This window comes from Amphiura filiformis, chromosome 1, assembly GCF_039555335.1.
Source record: "Amphiura filiformis chromosome 1, Afil_fr2py, whole genome shotgun sequence".
NCBI classification, from domain to species: Eukaryota; Metazoa; Echinodermata; class Ophiuroidea; order Amphilepidida; family Amphiuridae; genus Amphiura; species Amphiura filiformis.
The window spans coordinates 14,417,523-14,440,985 of NC_092628.1; the positions used below are offsets into that span (position 1 = coordinate 14,417,523).

General features: G+C 38.4%; 2 protein-coding genes across 2 annotated transcripts; one reads left to right on the plus strand and one right to left on the minus strand.

Moving 5' to 3' along the window:
• Positions 1-2,563: 2,563 nt before the first annotated feature.
• LOC140165639 (uncharacterized) lies at positions 2,564-7,819 on the minus strand. Its single transcript, XM_072188935.1, has 3 exons — positions 7,712-7,819; positions 4,041-4,193; positions 2,564-2,856 (listed from the first exon to the last, which is right to left on the minus strand). Exons 2-3 carry the CDS (start codon positions 4,183-4,185, stop codon positions 2,675-2,677), a joined length of 327 nt encoding a protein of 108 aa, XP_072045036.1. The 5' UTR covers positions 4,186-4,193; positions 7,712-7,819; the 3' UTR covers positions 2,564-2,674.
• A 2,307-nt stretch (positions 7,820-10,126) lies between these two features.
• Positions 10,127-19,542, plus strand: LOC140157931 (uncharacterized). Its single transcript, XM_072181211.1, has 2 exons — positions 10,127-10,210; positions 14,983-19,542. The coding sequence occupies exon 2, from the start codon at positions 15,027-15,029 to the stop codon at positions 17,187-17,189; it is 2,163 nt and encodes a 720-aa protein (XP_072037312.1). The 5' UTR covers positions 10,127-10,210; positions 14,983-15,026; the 3' UTR covers positions 17,190-19,542.
• Positions 19,543-23,463: the final 3,921 nt, after the last annotated feature.

Here is a 23,463-nt window from a genome sequence, read left to right on the forward strand (position 1 = left end):
TGTAAACTTTTCCACATCTGCAAAGAATGATAAGAAATACAAAGAATGAATAGAAATACAAAAAAAAACAATCAGCGTGAAAATAAAAACACCATGCAGTTTTTTCATTCATTACACTACATGTACATCTTTAAATAGTTTATTATTATGATAAAGTGAATCCTTCAGTGAGTCTCTATAAATGTGCACAAAAATGCTAAACCCATAGTAATAACTTACAGGCTTCTGACCCGATCAACACCCTCACCCCACCCCAATTTACCTCATTTTTGATATAACAGATCATATTTTTCTCATTACGATCCTGAAATTTGATTTGGCAGAGTGAAAAAACTATAAGATATAATACGGAAGGCAAAGGAAAAAAATGGTGCAAGGAGCCTGTTTGCCACACACACACATTGTCCCAATAAAGCCTTTTTGGAAGCTTAACGACTTAACACGTACAATATTATATATAATATTAAGCCAAAATGATTTAAAACATATTTTTAAAAACCCATCGTCGCTGGGCAGGAAAAACCTCCTATATGTTTTGGGCCCCTGAACATGTTTAAAGCAAAACCTCCTATGTAACCTGTTGGCAGTTTTGCTTTAAACATGTTCAGGGGCCAAAGACACATAGAAGGTATTTCCTGCCCAAAAACACTGCAGCGTAACAAAAGCTTGAGCCAAATAGCAAGCAGAGTGTGAGGCACAGGTTCTTTTTATTTGAAAATCTTCTTCCCACAAATGTTGAATTTCCCCATTTTGGTTCTCAGATCATCGACAGGAAAGGAAGTAATTTTGTTTGAATAAGTAACTTTGAATTTGAATTGTAACATAAATCATGACACACAATAAAAAAAATAAAAGAAAGGTTTTTCATACATTCCTAGAGAGTGAGAACCAATCATAGCAAATGTTAAATTACACTAGACAGCAATTCTTTTTTATTCCACCCAAGATAAGAAACTGTTGATTCTTGTGGATTAATATCAAGAATCCACAGTTTCGAGTGTATTCTCTGACTTAACATGGCTGTGTACTCTAGACATTGTTTTTTTCGCGAAATTGAGCTTTTTTGACATTTATGTACTTTGTTATGTTTTTTATAAATACAAGGAAAGAAAATCCAGATTTGTAAACTCCAACTGCATGCTCTATTTTATGGATTTTATTTCACTATTTCACTCGTTTCACAATTTAAAAGGAAAGAAAATCTTTATTGTACCATCTGGGTACACATGCGTGACAACGCATTGTGTTTTGTAGTCGCGCAAATTGTTAACGCACAGATACGCTACGCATACGCAACGCTTATCTGCATGCGTGGCGCATCTTATGGAAGCACCACGGAAGCACTGATTTCACAAAAACCTAGCGGTCAAATGGCTCCGTTTTAGTTGATAAAATGTGGATTTTTTCAAATTCTTTCCCCCGATTTAAACATTAACATATATAGATTTCGCCCAAACTTCTCAAGGTACTGTGGATTTACCCGATGTTCACATAATGTAAAGTAGATAAAACAGGAACTGCCGCATTCTCATGTGAGCTTCAATCAAATTGCAAAATGTGACCACTTTATACTTCAACAGCCATTATTTCAATGTTCATTTTCTCGTAAAATGATGACTTAGGTACACGATAACTCAATAAATACAGCATCTATGTAAGCAATTATGCTTATTGTAAAAAGCAAGATCGACTTAAGAAACCGCTTTCTCATTTTTTTTATATTTTGGTCTATTTCCGATTTTAGGTATCATTTTGTGCAAATAGGCGTTTGTGAATTTTAAAAAGTTCATTTTTATGCCTTATATGGTCAATATCTCAAAAAATTAAGGCCAATATCAAAAAAATTTAAAAAAATGTTTTTGGAATGGAGCCTCAAGATTAGAAAAAATAAAACAAACATTTTGGAAAGAGTGTTTTTTTGTTTTGTACCAAAAAACAATTGCCAAAAATTCATTTTTCTTTGTTATTTTCTTTAAAATGGTTGTGTTTACACCAAATTTGTATTTATATTAAGATTTCTTGATGTCTTGCCTCTATAAAAATGTATACTTTTATATGTCTTGCGTGAATAATTACAAAGTTATGGCACTTTTACTACATGCATGTCTGAGAGTACACAGCCACCTTAAACCATGGCTTTATACTAACAATAGGCCTATTATTACTCTCTACAACTATGGATTCTTACATACAACAATCTGCAAATGTTAGGATTGATTTAAAATGTTTGTTTCACAAATTGAATAAATGTGGATTCGTACTCATACTCCCTATGTGGCAGATTTTAGCTGAATCTTCCACAGGGGTAGTGTGGATTTTGAATGGAATAGCCCAGTAAAAATATTTAAAGCCATATGTGACACGATCAAGGGAAATGAGTCGGATGTCGCTAATATTAATTTTGAGATATTGGCAAAGAAAGTGTTAAAATTCTTTTGTTTTATAATATTGTTTTCCGCCATTGATAAATTGACGTAACTTTGCAAAGAAAAGTCGTATCAACATGGGGTTTTCAGTTTCTGTAAGCTTTAAATGTCCTATTAGAAAAGTACAATGTATGTAAAATTCATTTTCGACCAGTGTCGACATGTGACTCATTCCCCTTGATCATGTCACATATGGAAATTTCTCACAACATGGTCCAAAATAGATATCAAAGATGACAACCATAAGCTTACTTGTCACAAACATATTGTCGCCTGAGACTTTCAGGGACATCCTCATCGTCTTCAAGAAGTGAGCCAGGAGGAACCTGGGAATCAGATTGATGGGCTTCTAATTGCTGGTTCCCCTGATCTTCTTTCTGCTCCTGAATGACTGCAAGGAGTTGTTGTATGCTCACACTGGCTTCATTACCTGTTGCAACAATATCAATTGGAATAGATGAGAAAATAGTATATTTAGTACTTGGAATCACCACTCTTCTCACATGAATGCCATTATTTAGTGTGTATTTAATTTGTTTTCAGTATATGCAATACATGTATATGCATTCTTGTTGCAGCAGGCTTCTTTACTTTTTACTACTTCATACATATATATTTTGTGTCTTTTTTCATAATACCTCCCCCTCCTCAGTCTACATTTCTGCATTTGCATATATCTGAGTTGACGTTTGACGTCATTGCCTGGCAGTATGCACTGTATGCACACGCACCATCACAATTCCCATTGACCCTTGCCTGGCAGTATGCGCAGGCATCATTTGTTCAACTTCAGGGCCCATGCTTTTAACACTCCTCCCCTCCCCTTTCTTCAGTCTACATTTCTGCACTTGCATATCTGAGTTGACGTTTGACGTCATTGCCTGGCAGTATGCGCACGCATCATCACAATTCACATTAATCCTTCCTTGCCTGGCAATATGTGCAAGCATCATTTTGTTCAGGGCCCATGCTTTTAAAACTCCTACCACATCACAACAAGACTACTGAACAGTGTAGTGCCATCTTACTCGGGTATAAGTCCACCTCCCCGATGGCCAATTTCACTTCAAAAATGGGGGGGGGGGGAGTTGAATTTAGAAATAAGAACAATAATCCCTATTTGTATATGACTGATGTACCTGTAGTTTCTATCATCTATGTCAATTTTAATTTTTAAGTATGGAAATGGAATGTTAATTTTTAACAGATTTTTTTTGTTTTTTATATTTGTTCTAAAATGTGAAAGAAAAGCATTGATGTGATTTGATTTAAGAAATTAGCTAAAATTATTACTGGACTTATACCTGAGTGCACCCTTGTTCCCATAACGGTTTGAAAAATAGGGGGTGGGCTTATAGCCGAAGGTGTGCTTATAGCCAAAGGTGGGCTTATAGCTGAAGGTGGGCTTATACCTGAGTGGTTTACAGTAGTTATACCAGTATGCAGTTTGCTCAAGCATATTGATATACCACTCCCTTGCCTTTGTTGATAAACAATGAGGTCAACTCATAAAAAAGCATGCAATGAAGTAGAATTTAGTAGACCCATAAAAAATGTCCCCTAATATTGTAGATGACCGAACAGAACAGGTGACAGAGTCTTGTCAAACCTTACTTGATGTCACTGGAGGATCGTAGTTTATGTCATATTGCTTTACAATTGACGCATCAGATGTGGCGTTGCTGGTAGCTGCATCAACAAAATGGAGCTCAATATTGATGGATTCTGGTGGTATAGTGGAGCTTACTATATTATCCATGATGACATCTGCAGTAATGGAAAAAGCACAATGTACAGAGTGAAAGAATTTGATAGACGTACATGTGAGGTAGTTGAATTCAATACACCGATACTGTCTTGTGCCCCTACATGAAATACCCAATTTCATGGATTTTGGTCACTGATCAATATACAATTACTTTGATTTGGAGTAAATAAAGATTTGATTCCCCATCTCTTCAAAAAATTTGGGCTAGCTTTGCACGCCGTAAAAGGTAAACCCCGAATTTTGCCCAGAATGGGTGCATTTCCCCCAACATACCTTTGCACATGCCACTGTATCAGAACTCGGAAGAATAGGCCACAATAGAATGAGTCGCACCATATGAATAGGGGATTAAAGGCTATGAAGTGTTTCTATACAGTGCTTCTTAAGTCCAGCTTGCCATCAATATTCAGAAGCATGACAGTTCAGGCACAAGCACGATCAGGTCGCGCAATCATCTTGTTCCACGAAAATTATGCCGACGCAACAATACACATGCTATAGAAAAAATATTTAATTTGTGTACATCGTGGAACATACTCTTTGCGTGGCTGTGCGTAGTAAGCTTTTGTACGCAGATAACCTCGCATATATATGGACGCATAGCGTTGTACGCTCGTGTATTAGCATGATTAGTCGCGGAGTAATAAGCGTAGTTGAATGTTCCACGATGTCCAAAATAGGGAGCATTTTACTCAACTCTACAAAAAAATGTATCTTTAAATTTGCACACGATAGTTACGCATTTGTTGCTAGAGTATGATGCTACCTGCCATCCTTTCTCAGTCGGTCAGCATTGACCAGTGGCGTAACTAGACATTTTCATTTGTGGGGGGAAAACATAATAAATGAGGGGGCAGGTATCGTTCATGCTGTTTGGGTTTGTACTGATAGCGAAAATCAATCGAAATTTTGTCTTTCTAATATTATTTTTTTGTAAACAAAAACAAAAACAACTTTTTTTGATAAGGTTGCAAAAAAAAAAAAATGCTTGGGGGGACAAGAAACAAATGTTTTTTTACTTGGCCTACTCGGTCTGTTATTTTAAATTTAATCCAAGGCTAAAAGCTCATACAAATGTACTTGTAGCTCGTTCACGTAGCGGTTCTGTTGCCCTACTGGCGTAAAACGTTGATTGAAAGATCCTAACTACATGTACGGTACCGGTACTTCAAATTTGAGAATTATAACATGAAATTAAAGACAGAGATAAAAAGAATTTATCGCGTCTGATGTCACTGTTAATTACGATCCTTGAAATCATGTTTCACCGTTGTTCATCACCGTTTAACAACGATAAGCGTACAGTGTTTCTGCGTGAGTTTATTTTGCCGGGCAGCTTTAGCTGCCCGAAATAAGTAAACCACGCAGACGCTACCGGTGATGAACAACGGTGAAACATGATTGAATCCCTTTCAACAACGAAAAGAAGCTAAATATCGATAATTCACGATTATTTTACGAGGAATGTCAGTTAATCATTGCCACTCAGCCTTACAAAAATTTCGATAATTTCTCTTTTGATATCAGCAACAAAACTACAGAATAAAACGGCAATGTTTAGCCGCTACCTGAAAAATACTAAATTCAACTTTTAAGCTGGCATACGCACAAAGGTTCCAGGCATGATGAATTTTTACGCGCTCGCAGAACGCGTAGTCTCGCTCGCGTTCAGCAGATACGCTTACAGTAAAAGTGTGGGTTCATCGTGGTTTAACAACGGTTGGCTCCTGTACAAAGGTATAGGAAGAGTTGTTGAAATGGTGCCTTTGCATGTTTGAAGGTGCAAAATTAACAATACTAGCGGGAGACCCGCGCTTTGCGCGGGTCCCCGCTAGTTGCGTAAACGGGAGCGGTTAGTAAATGGGAGCGGTAACTAAACGGGAGTGATTAGTAAAGATGGTAAACGGAGGGGATTATAGACATGTTAGGCCCTAATATCTTGTTGTGGATCATTTTTATCATGTTAGCTTCTGTCACTGAGAATTATTAAAGTTCTGAATATCCAGATCTGTGATAACGGTTTTACTCTGTTTCTTTTGAAACAGTTCGAGACAAAAATAGAGCGCTACATTTTAACATGTTGGTTACACTTGATGGGGGGCATCGGACCCCTGTATGCATATACGCCTGTTTACTAAAATATTTTGAAAATACGGTTGTGTGGTGTTTATGACAAAATATGGCATTTGCAACACAATAATATATTTGGAAAATCCAAGCATGGGCACACCGGGCCTGTGCCTGCCCCTCTTTCGAGGTTCCTATTTTTGTTTACAATTTTGTAACCCTTTTGATTTGCTTTTCATTTTTACATGTTTATGGAAGATATAGGCCTACACTATATCGCATTTTGATCATGATCAACGATCTCCCATCATGTCTGTGGCGGATTCAGGCAGGGGCACACCCAGCCCTTGCCCCCCCAGAGTCTTAGCCAGAAATATGAAACTACCCGTCCAAGCAGATACCAAAATTTGACCCTCAAATATAAAACAACTTGTGTATACCCATGGAAGGGTTACTGCATTCGATGCTAGAGTACTTTACTATTGTTTTTCGGTCGGACAGCGGTGTAATTTTTAACACCGGAGGTTATTTATTCTGTCAATGTTGAAATTTGAATGAAAGTTATTTCGATGAGTCAATTGTATCTTTTGAGCAAGATTTGCGTATTTTGGACAGTCTAAAATTTTGCTGAAGTGTAATTTTAGCAACATTTTTGATGCAATCGCCTGTCGCGGATCGGCTGTGTTTACTTCTGACCTTCCATTGTTTTACACAGTGTCATGCTTCAGCGAATCCGACTAGATTTTGAATGCAAAGGTCTCTAGCCTAGAATGTGAAGCTATCGGTGAGCAAATTCTTGGCTAGAGTTCTCGAGCAGTGGCGGCGCCACGGGGGGCATGGGGGGGCAAATGCCCCCCCAGTCAGAACTCTTGCCCCCTGTTGCCCCCCAGAAAAAACCCAAAATTACTTAAAATTTCCACTTTTTACGGTAATTTTATGCAAATTTTGTTGATTTTGCCCCCTGAAATTCACTTTGCCCCCTAATGCCCCCGAAAAAAAAATTCCTGGCGCGCCACTGTTCTCGAAAGCAACTCTGTCTTTAATTATAGCTGATAGCCATAATAGTTTCGTCTCGTCTGTATGACTTTACAATCAACAATGACATTTATAATCAAATTAAGTAATTCTTGGCCAAACTGGACCACTGTGAACGCTAGTAGCTCCGCGATAAACACACACACGAATATAGCGCGGTACAGAAGAAAATATACACGCGCCTTACACTACGTACACGCTTAGTACACACTACATGGACGCAACACGCATGTTCCAGTTTGGCCAAGAATAATAATTTGATATATACACATAGTTAAATGTATTTTTCGTTAAGCTTAAATTAAAGTTTTATAATTTATGTAAACATCACTCAATCAAGAGTAGGATTTTTCGTAAGCTTAAAGTTAACATCAATGTCAGGATCATCAATAATCATGTAAACAAACAAACTTACTGAGCCACGTTAGTTGCAAAATAGTTGATATTTAATTGAGAACCTGTTGTGCAAAGTTGATAGTGAAATTCGTTCGTTCGTCACGCAAATTTTGGTTGCTAAACATAGCTCGTGTCACCGGGGGAAGCACTCTTCATCATACCTGGGAATAGGTCTTCGTGACTTTGATTCATTTAGGGACCGTTCACAAACACTTGTTAAGGGGGCCTGATGCAAAAAGGGGGACCCTTAAAATTTTGACCCTCTTAAGGGGGGGGGGCCCTGAAAAAAAAGACCACAAATTTTCCTGGGAAATTGAGTTGCTTTTCTATGGGGTTGACCCATAATTTTCATGTCAAAAAAGGGGGGGGGCGGGTTTGAAATTTTTGAGGTCGGAAAAGGAGGGGCCCCAAAAAACGACAATTTGAGTGACTTATCTTTCACTTTTAGGCAATTTATATATTTTTTTTACACTTAGGCCTATATACCACTGGGACCTCTGAGCTGAAGACCCATGATTTGAAAGCCAGTTTTGAAACTCAGGCAAAAATGCCTGACCATATGTCTACACTAGGCCTAATAGGCCTACACTAGGCCTAATAGGCCTACAATGAATGAATGTCATTTTAGTAGACCATAATTAATGTTTTAAGTTGTTATTATAAATATCTCCGTTGGTGAAATTGTAAATTACGGGTCTAGTTATCATAATGATGATGAATTAGGCCTACTGCAGGCAAAACTGCGGGGCAAAACTCAGGAACGACTAAAACAAACTCAACCGAAATTTAATTTGGTGCTTGAAGAGGAGTAAAACAGAATAACCTATAGATTTAGACAAATATGGTAGGCCTACCATATAACAGACTAGCAGAGGCAGGCCCGTACGCAGGGGGGGTGCGGGGGTGCGACCGCACCTCCCCAAATTTGCAAAAGTATACAAAAAGTCCCAAAATTTAAGAATTTGCGAGCGTAGCCAGCAAAAAAATCAGGTTTTTTAGGTTTTTTTGGTCAAAAAAGATCCAAATTTGGGGGGAAAAGTCCACTTTTCACAAAATCGCCCCCCCTTTGGAAAAAAGTCCACTTTTTCAAAATCAGCACCAAAAAAAATCCTGCGTACGGGCCTGAGCAGAGGAGAATATCATAAAACAAAAGATCAACAAATTTTTAGGGACCGCTCATTATTTAAAGGGAAAGGGCTATGTGATTCTTCTGTTTGAGTCTTTGTTATAAATTGCAGTCGCTGTTTATTTATCATTTTATTCCTCTGTTTGAAAAAAAACCCACATTTTCCACTCTTTTCTTCTTTTTTTTGACCAACAGATTTTCAAATTCGTTTGTTCTATAATTATTTATTCTCTGTTACCCTCTGATTGAACATGTTGAATAGATTTTCATATTTTCTTCGGATTATTCTCATCAGTCATCTTATTCTTCTGTTTTCAAATAAACTTAGGGGCTATGCAATAATTATGAGAACTGGGGGAGGGTAAAATGGGGGGGGGGGGGCAAGAAATTTTTGGTGAGCCGAAAGGGGGGCAAGCAATTTTTGACCAGGGGGAAGCGATTTTTGGCACACATTCATTGGGCACCTTTTAAGTAAAACGCTCTAAAATGCGTAACGGCTAAGGAACACAGTACGGAAATGCTTTAATATGCAAATTTTCCTGGGCCTAGGCCTATCTAGACCATTTATTTAAAGGTTTGCAAATTGGGATCCCAAACATTTGGCATGTGCAAGGTGGGGGACAAAGAGAGGGGGGGGCAAGCGATTTTTGGCAGGCCGAGGGGGGAAAGCGATTTTTTGCGGGCCGTTCGGAAATTTTACCCCCCACCGTCTCAAAATTATTGCACAGCCCCTTAGCACCAACTATAATATAAATACTGGAACCCCCGGATCAAAATCGCAGAGAGCCGCAACATTCACACGAGCTGTCTTTAACGAGACCAAAATATTTACAAAAGGGTGCACTACACTAAATCCTTCCGCATTTGGTGTAACCTTTCAAAGTTCCGGTAAAAATAGCACCTATGCGAAATATATCGGCGTCCCGAGGGAACCAAATTTGAGTGACTCTTGGTGGTTTTGATAAAAAAGATAGAATAGGAGCTCAACATTACATATCTGTTCAGAAAATTTTCTGAATCGAATGTGCATGGGTAATAGGCCCTCGGAACAATATCATGCCCGGAACTGGTAAGGAGGCGAGCGTGTCGGCTGAAATTCGGGATGGCGCTGTTCAGGAGTTCGTATCTCTCAAGTTTGTCTTAACTTGTCCCAAAAAAATAAATTTAAATAAAAGTTTAATTTTTATTTAAGACATTGGTTTGATCAAAATATTAAAAATATTGTTACATGGGGTAGAAAAACAAACTTACTTTCTTGTATTTTCCCGTGTATTTCAATGGGACGATTATTTAGTGGTGTGTGCCCAAAATTGACATGAGTTTCGTCTGGATATATTTAAAACTTCAAACCATGGAAATGAAACATCATTTGCCAGATTGATAGAAGCTAAGGTAAGGTCTGTGCAATAATTATGAACCCTAGAGACCGTTCACAAACACTTGTTAGGGGGGGCCTGATGCAAAAAAATTTCATCGCAAACATTTTTCAGGGCCCCCCCTCCCGGCTCCCTGGCCTTTCAGATCTCGAAAATTTCAGGGCCCCTCATTTTTGACATGAAAATTATGGGTCAAACACATAGAAAAGCATATAAACTCAATTTTCCCTGGAAAATTTGTGGTCTTTTTGTCAGGGAATCAGGCCCCGTGCCCCCTGTAATAGGAGGGTCACAATTTTTAAGGCCCCCCACACAGCACTGCAGTGACCAGTGTCGACACCCTGCATTATAAAGATTTTTTCCCCTGCAATGAATCGCGTCTTAATACTCCGTTGGTGAGCGACAGGCGATTGGTTTTTCACCAAACACAAGAAAAGGAGTCCTATCTACATGTAGATCGCTCAGTGGTGAAGTACAAACTCAAAATGTATTCAATTCTATTGAAATCAATATTCTATTATTGACACAGATAAAGAAAGTTAGTAAGTTACATAAAGGTTTATTCAGATTTCCTTTTACAAATTCAGCGTACTGCTAGTGCTAGCGCGTATTATTTGCACTTAGGTCCAATGCACACGCATGACGTCGCGCAGGTATACGCGATAGTTAAGCTGTCAAAGGAAATCTGAATAAAACTTTAGTGACTCAATATATGCATCGTGTTATAGACTTGTGATTTAATAGTACTGTAGTCTATACAGCACCTGGATCTTACTTAGCTGATTGGGCTAGCTGCACGTGTTAATATACACTGCTAAAAAAGTGCTAACACATAGTGTCTTAAATTGGAAAAATCATCCTTCTTTTAATCTTCCAGTTTGAATGGGGAATTAGCATTGGCTAACAATAAAAAACACTCAAAAGAAGGACCAAAACACTCAAAACTAGCTCAAAGTTAGACCAATTTACTCCAACCACTTCATTTGAGTGCCCTCTTGAGTAAAGTACTTCTTCCTTTTGTGACTGTATTGACTGATCCAACTGCATTCAAGTGCATTCATCCAACTTTCAGCTTATTTTTGTCTTAATTTGAGCTTGTTTTGCCCCTTCTTTTGAGTGTTTTCTATTGTCAGCCAAACTAATTCCCCATTCAACCAGGGTATTAAAAGAAGGATGATTTTTCCGATTTAAGACATTTAGAATTTCCAGTGATATAATTGTAATTCTCAAACAGTTGAATATATCACAATTTTGATGAACGATTTAAAAATCGTTATGGATAAAATGCAGTAAAATATATCCACAGCAAACAGCAATCGCCGCTAATTAGTGTATTGCATTTCCAGTTAGTGTATTGAAAACAAAACCTGGGTTTTACCTGACAACATATCGAATTTTCTTGTAATGGCAACATCATATGGGGTACTGAGCATGCGCAAATCGTAGAATAGAAACTCTGTGGTATCTCATATGATAGTCATGTATCGTGTAAATGGTTTGCTTAGCCTGAGTCACTCGGCCTATCTCGAACAAAATCGCCATGCGTAGCTGTTGAAAAACGAGAGGATTTGCCGTACTATCACAGCAATTTTTGACACAAAGATATAGGGATGATGACGCTGTGCCCCACCCTTTTTGCATCAGGCCCCCTAACAAGTGTTTGTGAACAGTCCCTTAGTGGGAGGGTAAAATGGGGGAGAGGCACATACAAACTGCAATTTTTCTGTCGGTTGCGCAGTACTACTATAGTGGGAATTCCAATTGAATGAACGTATAGCTTTCAATAGCATAACAATTTTTTGCGTACACTGCACAATGTACGCCAGCGTGTGCGACTGTGCGAGTGTATTTAAACGCGGAAGTGAATCCAACCATACCGACGCACTTGTAATTGGTTAATAGCATTGTATCCAAGGTTGTGCATTCCCGTTGTAGTTTGAAATAAGCAATATACCATTAAAATACGATCGTGGTTGGATCGAGTACAGCTGTTGAAAGCTGCGTTCATTCAATTAGAATTCCTACCATAGTCATGCTAGTACAGTACAGGAACCCATACCGTAGTAGCTCTGCGGTGCCAGCGCCTCGTTGGCCACTTTGTGCGCACCCCCCTCCTCTAGGAACTAGAACTAGTTATAGCTCTGCACAACGGTATGGAATAAAGTGTACTGGACTACCGGTATATATATAAAAAGCTAGTGCAAGGCAATTGCATGATTTCAATGAGAGTTAATTTGCACTAAAAATACAAGGCTCCTGTAGCTTTAAAAATATTATTATTTTTTTGCATGTTTGTCATCTATAATAAATTACCGAGTTGCAAAACTTTTCGTGATAAAAACTCAAATGGTGGTGATGCAACTGCAAATTTCACTTTTGCAAACCTAATCATTCACCGAGTTACGCTGCATATTCACCTCATTGTTTTCAATCTTAGTGATTAAAGCCTAAAAATGACCAAAAATACCTTAAAAAATATACAGGGACCTCAAAATAGTGAGCATCAGTTACTATGTCTGCCTAACAACTACATTGTGTCAAACAAAAACTCTTGCGTATCAACATGCCGCGTCAAACAAAAAAGTGTATCATTTAGTCCGCGTCATCTCGCGACATCGCGTAACAACACGCTGCCTCTAAAGCAATTGGGAATAATAAACACGGGAAAATCAAAATGAGTGAGGAGAGTGTATTGGTGCCATGGGTTGGCGATATTATTTAACAATCCGCGATGCATGGGTGACCATCAAACTTTGCGAACATGGCAAACTTTTTTGAGCATTGAACCTACTTAGACTGACTTAAAAATTGTACATTTTATGTTTCACATTCACAAATTATTTAGCAGTTGACTAGGAAGAATTACTAAAACTATGATACAAGGGACATATAAGAGGCAGAGCGAATAAGGGCGTGTTCACATTACACAATGTGGGTTCGTACCTAGGTAGTGAAGTGATGTCGATCCACATCGAATCCACATTGAGTTCGCGTTCACACTACCAAGCTAATCTACATCGAAAGTGGGTTATGACGTAAGTGGAGCGAATCCACATACCTGGATGTTAGAACGACCTGGAAGTAAAGCGCTGTTACCACATTCTAGTCTAATAGAGAAGCGATTAGCGGTAACATTGTGGCGGCTAAAACGCTGAATACAGAACCATAGGCCTATACTATGATCAGCTCTTAATAGGCGGGAATTATTCGGTTTTTGTTACTGCGCGAGTCAATAAAGTTCCAACTTACGCACGCGTAAATTCACAAAAGCACGCGTCATTCACGCAAAGCGCAGTTCGCGTAGGCGCTGGGCCTAGCTGTGTGTACGCCATTCATCATTTGTTCCATTGACGTTCACCATTTCGCCCGCACGACCACGGCCACTTCGGTATATGTGGAGTCGATCTGGATCGACTCCACATTATCGCGCTCACATTACTTAAATTTAACCCACCTCCTAGGGTCGAAACTACCTCAACCAGGTAGTTTCGATCCACATTGTTGATGTAGGGTCGAATCCACTTACTTTGTGTTCACACTACACAGGGAAGTGGTTTCGATGTAGGGTCGACTCCACGTCCCTACATCAAAAGTGCCTGATGTGATCATGCCCTAAGAGGGAGATGAGGGATGTGAGCTAAAGGGGGAACCGTGGAAAGAACGAGAGGATAGGGGACAACATTGGGGGAGGGGGTAACAAAAAAGAAGTTTGATTAAAATGAATTAAATGAAACGACTGATCAATCGGTAATAAATTAGGGAGTTGGTAAAATTGTTCGGAATAAAAACTCGGAGGGTGGTGATGCATTTGTAAAATTGCATTTATTTACGAACCGCAAAAGACGGGTGACCGCTAGTAATATTTAAAATTACACAGCTTCTTGTATTTCTTGCCTAAATTCTTGCCTTGAAATTGTAATTAATACTCCATTATTTATCCAGAATAAATAAAAACTCATTAACCGATAAATGACATGTCTGTTTTGCCTGTTTTTTGCATTGCAAACTACAGTACTACAATGCCATGTATGTATGATCCCTTGTGCCCTATTTGAATCCCCCCTATTTGTACAGGTCATTTTTCTCAGCACAGAAAATACTAATTCACCTAATCTTTTGAAATTATTTAAAGTTGATTTCCCTGATCAGAAATCAAACTTTTGGAATTGTTTCATCAAGAGGTAATAATTTATATTTTGGCATGTTTTGTGATTTCCGGACATTACCCCCATTGAACATTCAACATGTTAGTGTAACAGTAAGTGTCCCCCTTCGTGTCCAAGGGGGCTAGATGGAACAGCCAAAAAAAAAGTGGTGTAATTTGTAAGTTTAATTGTAAATCATATTGAACTGTATGGATAAGCCATGAACATTTCCATAAAAATAGACTTTTAGTATTTCTTTTCTGTAAAATGTTAGCTTTTACTGTCAGATATGTGATATTTGATCATATTTCCCCTTTTAATTTTAAGCCAAACAACAATTTCCAGTGCAGTAGTTGTAGTCCCTGCCCCTATAATATACATATCTTACTTGACACCAATGAACTATAATTTTTGAGAAAAATGCAAAAATAGGCACAAAATTGGGCAGGGGTGTAGTACCCCCTAAGAGACATCTAACACATCTTTTTGGAGATGGGGCTTTCTTGCATGATTGGTTCAAAACATTTTTATGCCAAAATTCCAGCAAAGTTAACACTTCAAAGGGATTCACCATGCCACATGTTTAACTGATTATTTTCATAAATTATATTTTTCTAACCTTTTCATTTTTGTTGTTTTACAGACAATGTGATCAACAACAATCATATCTGCTTTAAAAAGTCTAAAATGGAGGATACATCTGCTGTAAATGAACTTCTCCAACATGCTTCTCAATTGTCAGACACTTCTCAAGACAACATCTTTGTGATACCACAAAACTGGATTTCATCCTTGCAGAATGTCGATTACACCATAGAAAATGCCTCATCTTGTGATGCAGAAGTTACTAATGTGCAAGGTGCAACAAGTGCTGAGAATTTACAAAGTCAGTGTCAGTCATCAGTAAAATTAGACGTTCAGAACTTGCAATGCAGTACATGCGAAAAAACATTCAAGTCTCTCATGTCTTTAAATTACCATATTAAACGCATGCACAGTAATTTGGTGCCAGTAAATGCCGAAGAATGCAAGTATCTCTGCGGCAAATGTGGGAAAATGTACACATCGATGGTGCACTTAAAAGAGCATGATGAAGCAGTTCATCTTAAGAAGCTGCATAAGTGTAAGTTCTGCAAGAGTACCTTCAAATGGAAGACCAATTTGTACGCTCACCAAAGGACCCATAATACCGGGTATAGGCCACGCAAGCTTAATATCAACCGGAAGTGTAAGCAATGCAGTCTTGAGTTTGCCAGTAATAAATTATTTGATAGGCATATGCATGAAATTCATGGCAGTACTTTTAAATGCAAATTTTGCCAGAAGCAGTTTGGGTTGAAACATGTGTACGAGCAACATCGTATGACTACTCATCGTAATTTGGTGAACAAATTTGAATGTGATGTATGTAAAAGGAGGTATGCTTCAGAAAATATATTACACAATCACATGGAACTTGAAGGTCACTCACCAACTGTGGCATTGGAAGACAAGACCACTGGTGTTATTAAAAATGTTTATAAGTGCAAACTTTGTGAAACTGATGATACCGTCTATGAAACTAACAAAGCATTTCGTGATCACTTGCAAAATGCTCATCGTGCGAAGATGCAGCAAATACCTAACTTTAATGGAACCAAAAAGTGTCGGTATTGTTTCAAAACATTTGAAAATTGGTGTTTGTACAGGGAACATGTGAAGACCCATTCGGGTAAAAAAGAGCGCAAATGTGACCATTGTGATTACAAGTGCTTCTATCCGTCTGATTTGCGTAAACACATAGCAACGCACACAGGGGAGACACCCTACAAATGCACATTTTGTGGGGAACGATTTAAATCCATTTCGTCCCAAAGGAGTCATGAACATCGACACACCAAAAAGTACTCTCATACATGCGATATATGTCAGAAAGGTTTCTATAAGCGTCATGATTTTGAAAGTCACATGCATAACCATAACCAGGAGTGGAAGTTCGAGTGTAATTTCTGCAAGAAAATGTATCCGACAAAACAGAGTTTGGAACGGCACAAGAAAGATGTGCATTCAAATTCGAACACGTACAGTTGTGTTACATGTGGTGATGCGTTTCCGACAGAGGAGCTTTTTAAAGAGCATAACAAGATACATTGTAATGATATAATATGTGTTGTGTGCAGAAAAAGTTTCAAGAACCAAGAAGAAATAGAAGACCATAAAAGTCTTGCTCATGTTAAGAACTGTTTGGAAAGACTAAAAATGGATTATGTTTGCACTCTTTGCTCAGTAAAGTGTGACTCTACAGAGAGCTTCGCACTTCACTGTTTACACCATTTAAACACAAGTCCATTCCATTGTGTAAATTGTAAGTTGCAGTTGACGGAGCGTAAGTGGTTCACCAAACACATGGAAGTGAAACATCAGGTGGAATTACGCATGACTTCAGAGGAGGTTCAAAGGGAAGTTGTTGCCAAAATAGAGCTTGAAAAAATGGTAGCGTTCAGAATGGTGAAAGATGATACTGGTTCAGAGATGGAATCAGCAAGAGATAAAAGTTTAAGCAAGTCAATGCCCAAGTCTTCCAAAACTTTAGCTCAAAAGTTTTTAAAAAAATCAACACAAAAGGCAGCAGAGCCGGCGCAAGACATAAACGAGTTTGAGCAAGATAATGTTGAGTGGAGTGAAGAGACAATAGGGTCAGAGTCAGGGTTAGATCCATCAATGCGAGACACAACAGATTTGGAGGATGGTGGGGATGAGTTGATAGAAGATACAGCGCTGTCGGGACCAGGTTCTGATCAATCAGACGACACAGATTCTGCAGCTGAATCCTCACAAGAGAGCTCAAAGACAACAAAGAAAAAAGTCTAAGGTGAAAAAAGCATGAATGTCGCTTTTGCCCGTGCAGTTATGATACCGATGCAGAGTTAAAAGCTCACCATGTTAAAAGTCACAAGAAAGACTTAGACTTATATTGGCAGTGTTTGACACTGAAAGTTGAATGAAATGGAGTCTTACGGTATATAGACACCAGTGTTCGAAATAAGCACTTATCCTCTTGTCCAAAAATCACTGGGGACAACCAAATTGAGCTATGTACTTATCCCCTGGACAACCATTATATTTTACCTCCAAAAATATGACACATTTTGAGGACAACCAAATTGTTTTGAGGACAAGCAGAATTTATGCTTTAGTTGTCTTCGGGACAACCTCCATATTTTCCCTATTTCGAACACTGATAGACACCATAGCCAAATTTGTTAGATGGTTGGATCAACCGTCAATGCTACTCTGTTGCTTGTTATTAATTAAATATCAACTAATCAATTAGCATTTGGTCAATTTGCATTGTTCAATGTTGTTTTACTGGTACATGCAAAAATTCATATGCCATCGCAATTTTAAATAATTTGAATTAACACTAATAAATATTTAGGATGGACCAAGCATTGATGGTCGATTCAAAGATTGAACGAATTTGGTTCTATTGCCTCATTTATTGATTTTCAATAACTACAGCTAATAATATCATGAATGTTCTGATGTATACATATAGGGTATTAGTGCTTTCCAACTTGGACAAGTTCAGTTGTAGGCAGTCTTTTACTTTTGAGTTTGAAAATTGGGTAATGCAATACATAAAAATAATTATGTAATGTCATATTTGCGGGGACTGCAAGTGAAAGTACCTTTGAGGTATGACTAAACTATTGGGCTATTCCATTTAAAACTCACACTACCCCTATAGAAGATTTTGGAAATATCTTTCACAGGGGTGTATGAATTTCAAATGGAATGAACACATTAGGCAGCTCCATTTCAATATCATGTACACCCTCTGAGAAAGATTCAACCTGAATCTTCCACAGTGGGAGGGCAAGTTTCATATTGAGCTGTCTAATATGTTCATTCCGTTTGAAATTCATACTCCCCCTGTGAAAGATATTTCCAAAATCTATATGGAATATCCCATTGGCACTGTCTGGAAACAAGTTATCATGTCATTGCATAATCTCAGTTTGTTTGATCATCTCACAAATGAGTAGGCTTAACCCTCCTTTGCAGTACAATGAAAAATCCATGTACCCTTTGATTTGATTGGTGATTTCAGTGGCAATCACAGAATTAGAGAAGGAGAACCGGGACTCCCTATAGAAAATTGGGGATATTTGGGTCCTTGCCGATGGTGCGCAGAGACGAAAAACAATTCTGCATCTCATCTGAAGCGTCTTGGTACTTGCGTGCAGGTCGCATCAAGTGTGTCTCTCAAATGTGCCCTTCATCCCATGTCGCTCTGCATGACAATGAATGCCTGAGTGCATTCCGCGGGAAACCAAATACACCCAATTTTTGCTCCATGCCTGTATCAAGACGGTGGTCGAGTCCCGATTCTCTGTCTTTAATTCTGTGGTGGCGATTCAAATATCAGTGGCGTAGCTATGGGGGAAAGGGAGGGCATGTGCCCTTGGCACGTTCTTAGGGTGACGAAACAACTTCAGCACCCCTTAGATCGATTTTGCGCCCCTTCTAAGCAGTGAAAGTCAAAATTTTTATGCGTGACTTGATTATAAACAATTTTCGCACACCTATTCCAATCTGTTCCTTTACCCCAGGCACCACAGCCCTTAGTTACGCCCCTGGAGGCGATAAATACTAAAAGTAAAACCTTTATGCTCGACAATTTTGTGTAACAAATGTATGTGTAACATTCTCAAATTTTAGGTCAGTTTTGTTTTAAATATTGGTAATCAATGTTCAAAATAAGGTGGTTATGCCTGTGAAATCACAGCGGGCCTCCAATACGCTACCCCACGGGCCCACTGTGAAATTTTATCACCAAAAGTCAGCAAGACTTCATTAGTCCATTACCTGTCATTGACTTGCAATTTTAATACAAAGTGTCACAAATTGTGGACCATTGTAACACAATGTTTCCTTTTGGCACATGGATTCCAAACCAAAGTAAATGGCTCAAATTTTGGCTTATTTCAAACACTGGTTACCACCAGTCATGATTGAAAATTGAGCAGAATGCCACTTGTTTGTAAAATCCAATCTATTGGTTAATTATCAGTCTCTTGGGGTACAATGTAGCAACAAGTGTATTCAAATTTTGTTTGTTTCTAGTTTTAAAAAAAAGCCATATGTGCTATGGAGGATTTCTTTATTTATTGTATCTTCGGCCCACTTTTTCCGCTTTATAGGTAGTCCAGTAAACACTAAATTGACTGTGTTAATCAGCATACCTGATAGCAGTGGCATGGCGGTGCCAGGAATTTTTTTTCGGGGTGCATTGAGGGGACAAAGTGAATTTCAGGGGGGGGCAAAATCAACAAATTGATTAAGCTCCAACACAGTCAGGATGTATAGATTTCAAAATAGAGTAGCCCATTAAAAAACCCATTTGAAATTCACACTCCCTGTGTGGAAGATTAAGGCCATGTCTTCTATAGGAGGGTGTATGGAATAGACAATTGAATACCTGAGAAGAAGAAGGGCCCAACTCCATTTTTTTACAAAAATGAATTACACCCAGCATTTTATTGCCTCTCCAAATAGTCTTCCACGTACACTTAATCATGGTTTTCATGGAAGAAAGGCCCAACTCCATGGAGTTGGGCCCTTCTTCCACAAATATTGGGTTAAAGAGGAATTTTGTTCATCCATGAAATCTGCTTTCCACTACAATAAACTTTCTTCCTAACATATTATAGGCTTCTACTTGTGCAATTTAATGATAATTATCAAATTTCTGCTTTTGGAACTGGCACTTGCAGTATATTAGTGGAAGAAGGGCCCAACTCCAGCTCGTATTAAGACCTGTACCGTTGCCATGGAAACATCATATATAATTTCAAATGTATAAAAATATTGTATGTTCATGTATTAAAGGTCCCCCGGAAGATGAAAACATGTCTATAAAACTTTTCCGAATATTAAGTTTTTTCTTAATATCTCAAAAACAGTTTTGATGGAGTTGGGCCCTTCTTCCACTCAGGTATTCAATTGCAAGTCTGCTACTTTGTGGATATACTCTGAATGATTGAATATACAGTGTGTATCAAATTAAAGTATAGTTTGAAAAATGGTGCCAGATTAAAAAGAATGAGGATTTGGTCAAAATACTTTAGTTGATAGCTGAATCAACATCTTGTCCTCCAACAACTGCAAATTCACTGGCGTGTGACCATTAATAAGGTCACACTATCAACTATTACATTTTGACCAAATACCTAATAGTAGCATTTTTCAAACTGTATACTTATTTTGAACACTCTGAATAGTGTCAGTGATTGTTTGTTTGTTACAAAATTTACTGTTGGTATATTTGTTCTTTGAAATCTACAGTTTGGTAATAAAATGTTATGTTTGTTTCTAGTGCTGTAGAAATCTGCATTTTTGATTCTTCTTTAGGAATGAGATTTTATAGAAAGAACACATCAGGCTATTCCAGTTGAAATCCATATGCCCCGTAATGGAAGATAATTATCACATTAACATTCATACAGGGAGTAAGAATTTCAAATTGGGTTACCTGAATGGGTGATTCCTTTTGAAATCTACACTCCCTGTGTGGAATATTAAGGTCATGTCTTCCATAGGTCTGTGTGGATTTCAACTGGAATAGCCCATTTTGATACCGACTTCAGTGGTGGCGCACCACTGAGGCCGCTATTACCACGGGGTTGGGAAAACAGGTGAATTTGTCTGCCCCCTTCAACAGCCCGAAAAGGTTGGCCCATTTTTATTTTTGATGGTTTGAAAAAGTGAAGAGAAAAAAAATGATAATAGGCACTAGCAACCTAAATACAAAACAGTTTGATGTATAATTCCATTTGTTTCACAATTTCATAAATATTTTTGACAATTTTTCCGCCTTTTTTCTTCTTCTGTCGCCCCTTTCCCTTTTGACCTGCCAAAATGCTTTAGCCCCCCTTTGGGCCTGCAAAAATTCTTTGCCCCCACCCCTATTATTCACCACCCCGTGGTACACATAATTATCGCACCACTCCTAAAGGCCAAAACATATGGATAACAGTGTAGGGGAGACCGGGGAAAGTTGTTACATGGGTAAGTTGTTACAGTGCTCCGTTTAGGCCATGGGCTAGGATCCAAACTCCCTACTTTACCCTTGGGGCTCGCACCCCCAAAGCCACCCCCTATATACATGCATGCCCTTGCATATAAGCCGAAAGTGAGATGAGGAGAAGATGGTGGAGGAAGATGACCACCAACTAACAATTTTATTTAGCCCTCTTTCCGCTACTGAAAAAGCAATATGGCATCTTTTTGATTAGGTATCACTTTGAAAAGCATTCTTTTATGTCCCCCTCAGATATAACATCCTACTCAAATTTTTGTGGAAACATAATTATTAGTATTACCAGGATCATGCGCATATTTGGGGGGGGCTTTTAGGCGCCAGCCCCCAGGGTAAAAGCAGGGGTGGCAAAACGAGGGGCAGCCGAAGAAGAAGGGCGGCAAACCAAGGGGCGGCGGAAGAAGAAGGGGCGGCAAAAAGAATTAGTAAAGAAAAAAGGGTGGAAAAAAATTTATTACACATCAAAATGTGCCTGCTTTTAGGCGCTTAGCGCTGCGCTGATAATCCTTTTTTTTTCTTTTTTTTTTTTCTTCACTTTTTCAAACAACCGGAAAAAATATTTGCGTCAACCTTTTCGGGCTGTTGAGGAATGGGCAGCAAAATGTAATTTTCTTCAGCCCCCCCGGGTAGGGGCGGCCACGGTGCGCCACTGAGGATTGGGCTAAACCAGATCAATTGTGACACAATTTGGTATCACAAATCATTATGATGTCCAATTAATATCATATAGGCTATCCTCCTTTTTCGTAATTGAACACTTCACTGCCGTTGGCGGCGTTTGGCTCTGCTAACTCCAATTATGCTGGAGTTAGCTAAGCGGAAAACTGAAAGCGAAGCCAAAGATGTAAATGACATAATTCCAAGTATGCAAAGTTAATTGCAAAGTTAGTTAGCTAAGACTTGGTACATAATGTAAATATAAGTACAATAATTATTACTCAACATTTTGCTTATTTTAATCTGCATGATTAATTAGAGGCTATTAGAGTTCATTTTAATTTTTCAAGAAACTAGCCCTTATTAATTATGCAGATTAAAATTGATAAACACAATATACTTCTATTGTGCTTGTACTACTTATAATGTACCAAGTCTCAGCTAGATAGTCCTTATAAAGTCTGCACAAAAAATAACTCAGCTGTTATAAATCCCGGGGGGGGTTCTTCCTGGTTGAAGGTATACGGGGATGTGCCACGGTTTTGGGGTACCTTTTCAGCAATTTTGGTATATCGATGGGTGGGTTATCAGCGGAGACCAATGCGCCCAATGGGCGCATTTTGGAAAATTGCACTTAAAGCGCCCAATTATGGCAAATTTGGGTGCTTTTTGGGTGATTTTTCTTGAAAATTGGTATACTGATGGGTAGCAAAAACAGCAAAAAGTAGGTAGAGAGAAAGTCAGCATCCGAAAGTCTGCGTGGCACACCCCCGTACAAAATTTTTCGAAGAACCCCCCCCGGGTTATAAATACGCATATAGATTCAGAACTAATAATTGTTTTCACAATATTTCAACATAGAGAGAAGGATGATTTATTTACATGCATTTTGATAATTCGTCAAATGTCGTTCAATATTAACAACACAGTAGTGCTTTTACAGAAAACTACCCGAATTTAAAAGTTGCAGTTTACAGCGATCAATGGTTATAGGCCTAATGCCAGCACTGTAAACACGTAAAGCCCGCCATTATCTTCGCGCTTACTTCAAATAAATACAAATAACTGCAACTTTTAAATTGGACAAATGGGGTATCCAAATGCGTGTAAATAAATCATCCCTCTTTTTATGTTAAAATATTGTGAAAACAATTATTAGTTCTGAATCTATAGGCGTATTTATAACAGCTGTACTTTTTGTGCAGACTTTAGTTACTTGGCAAATTAACTTTATGCATAATTGGGGTATGTAATTTACATCTTTGGCCTCGCTTTCAGTTTTTCACTTTGCATACACTTTGCACCCCCCCACCCACCAAAAATTGCTTCCCCCTCTCAGCCTGCCAAAAATTCGATGCCCTTGTGCATGCCAAATGGGATCCC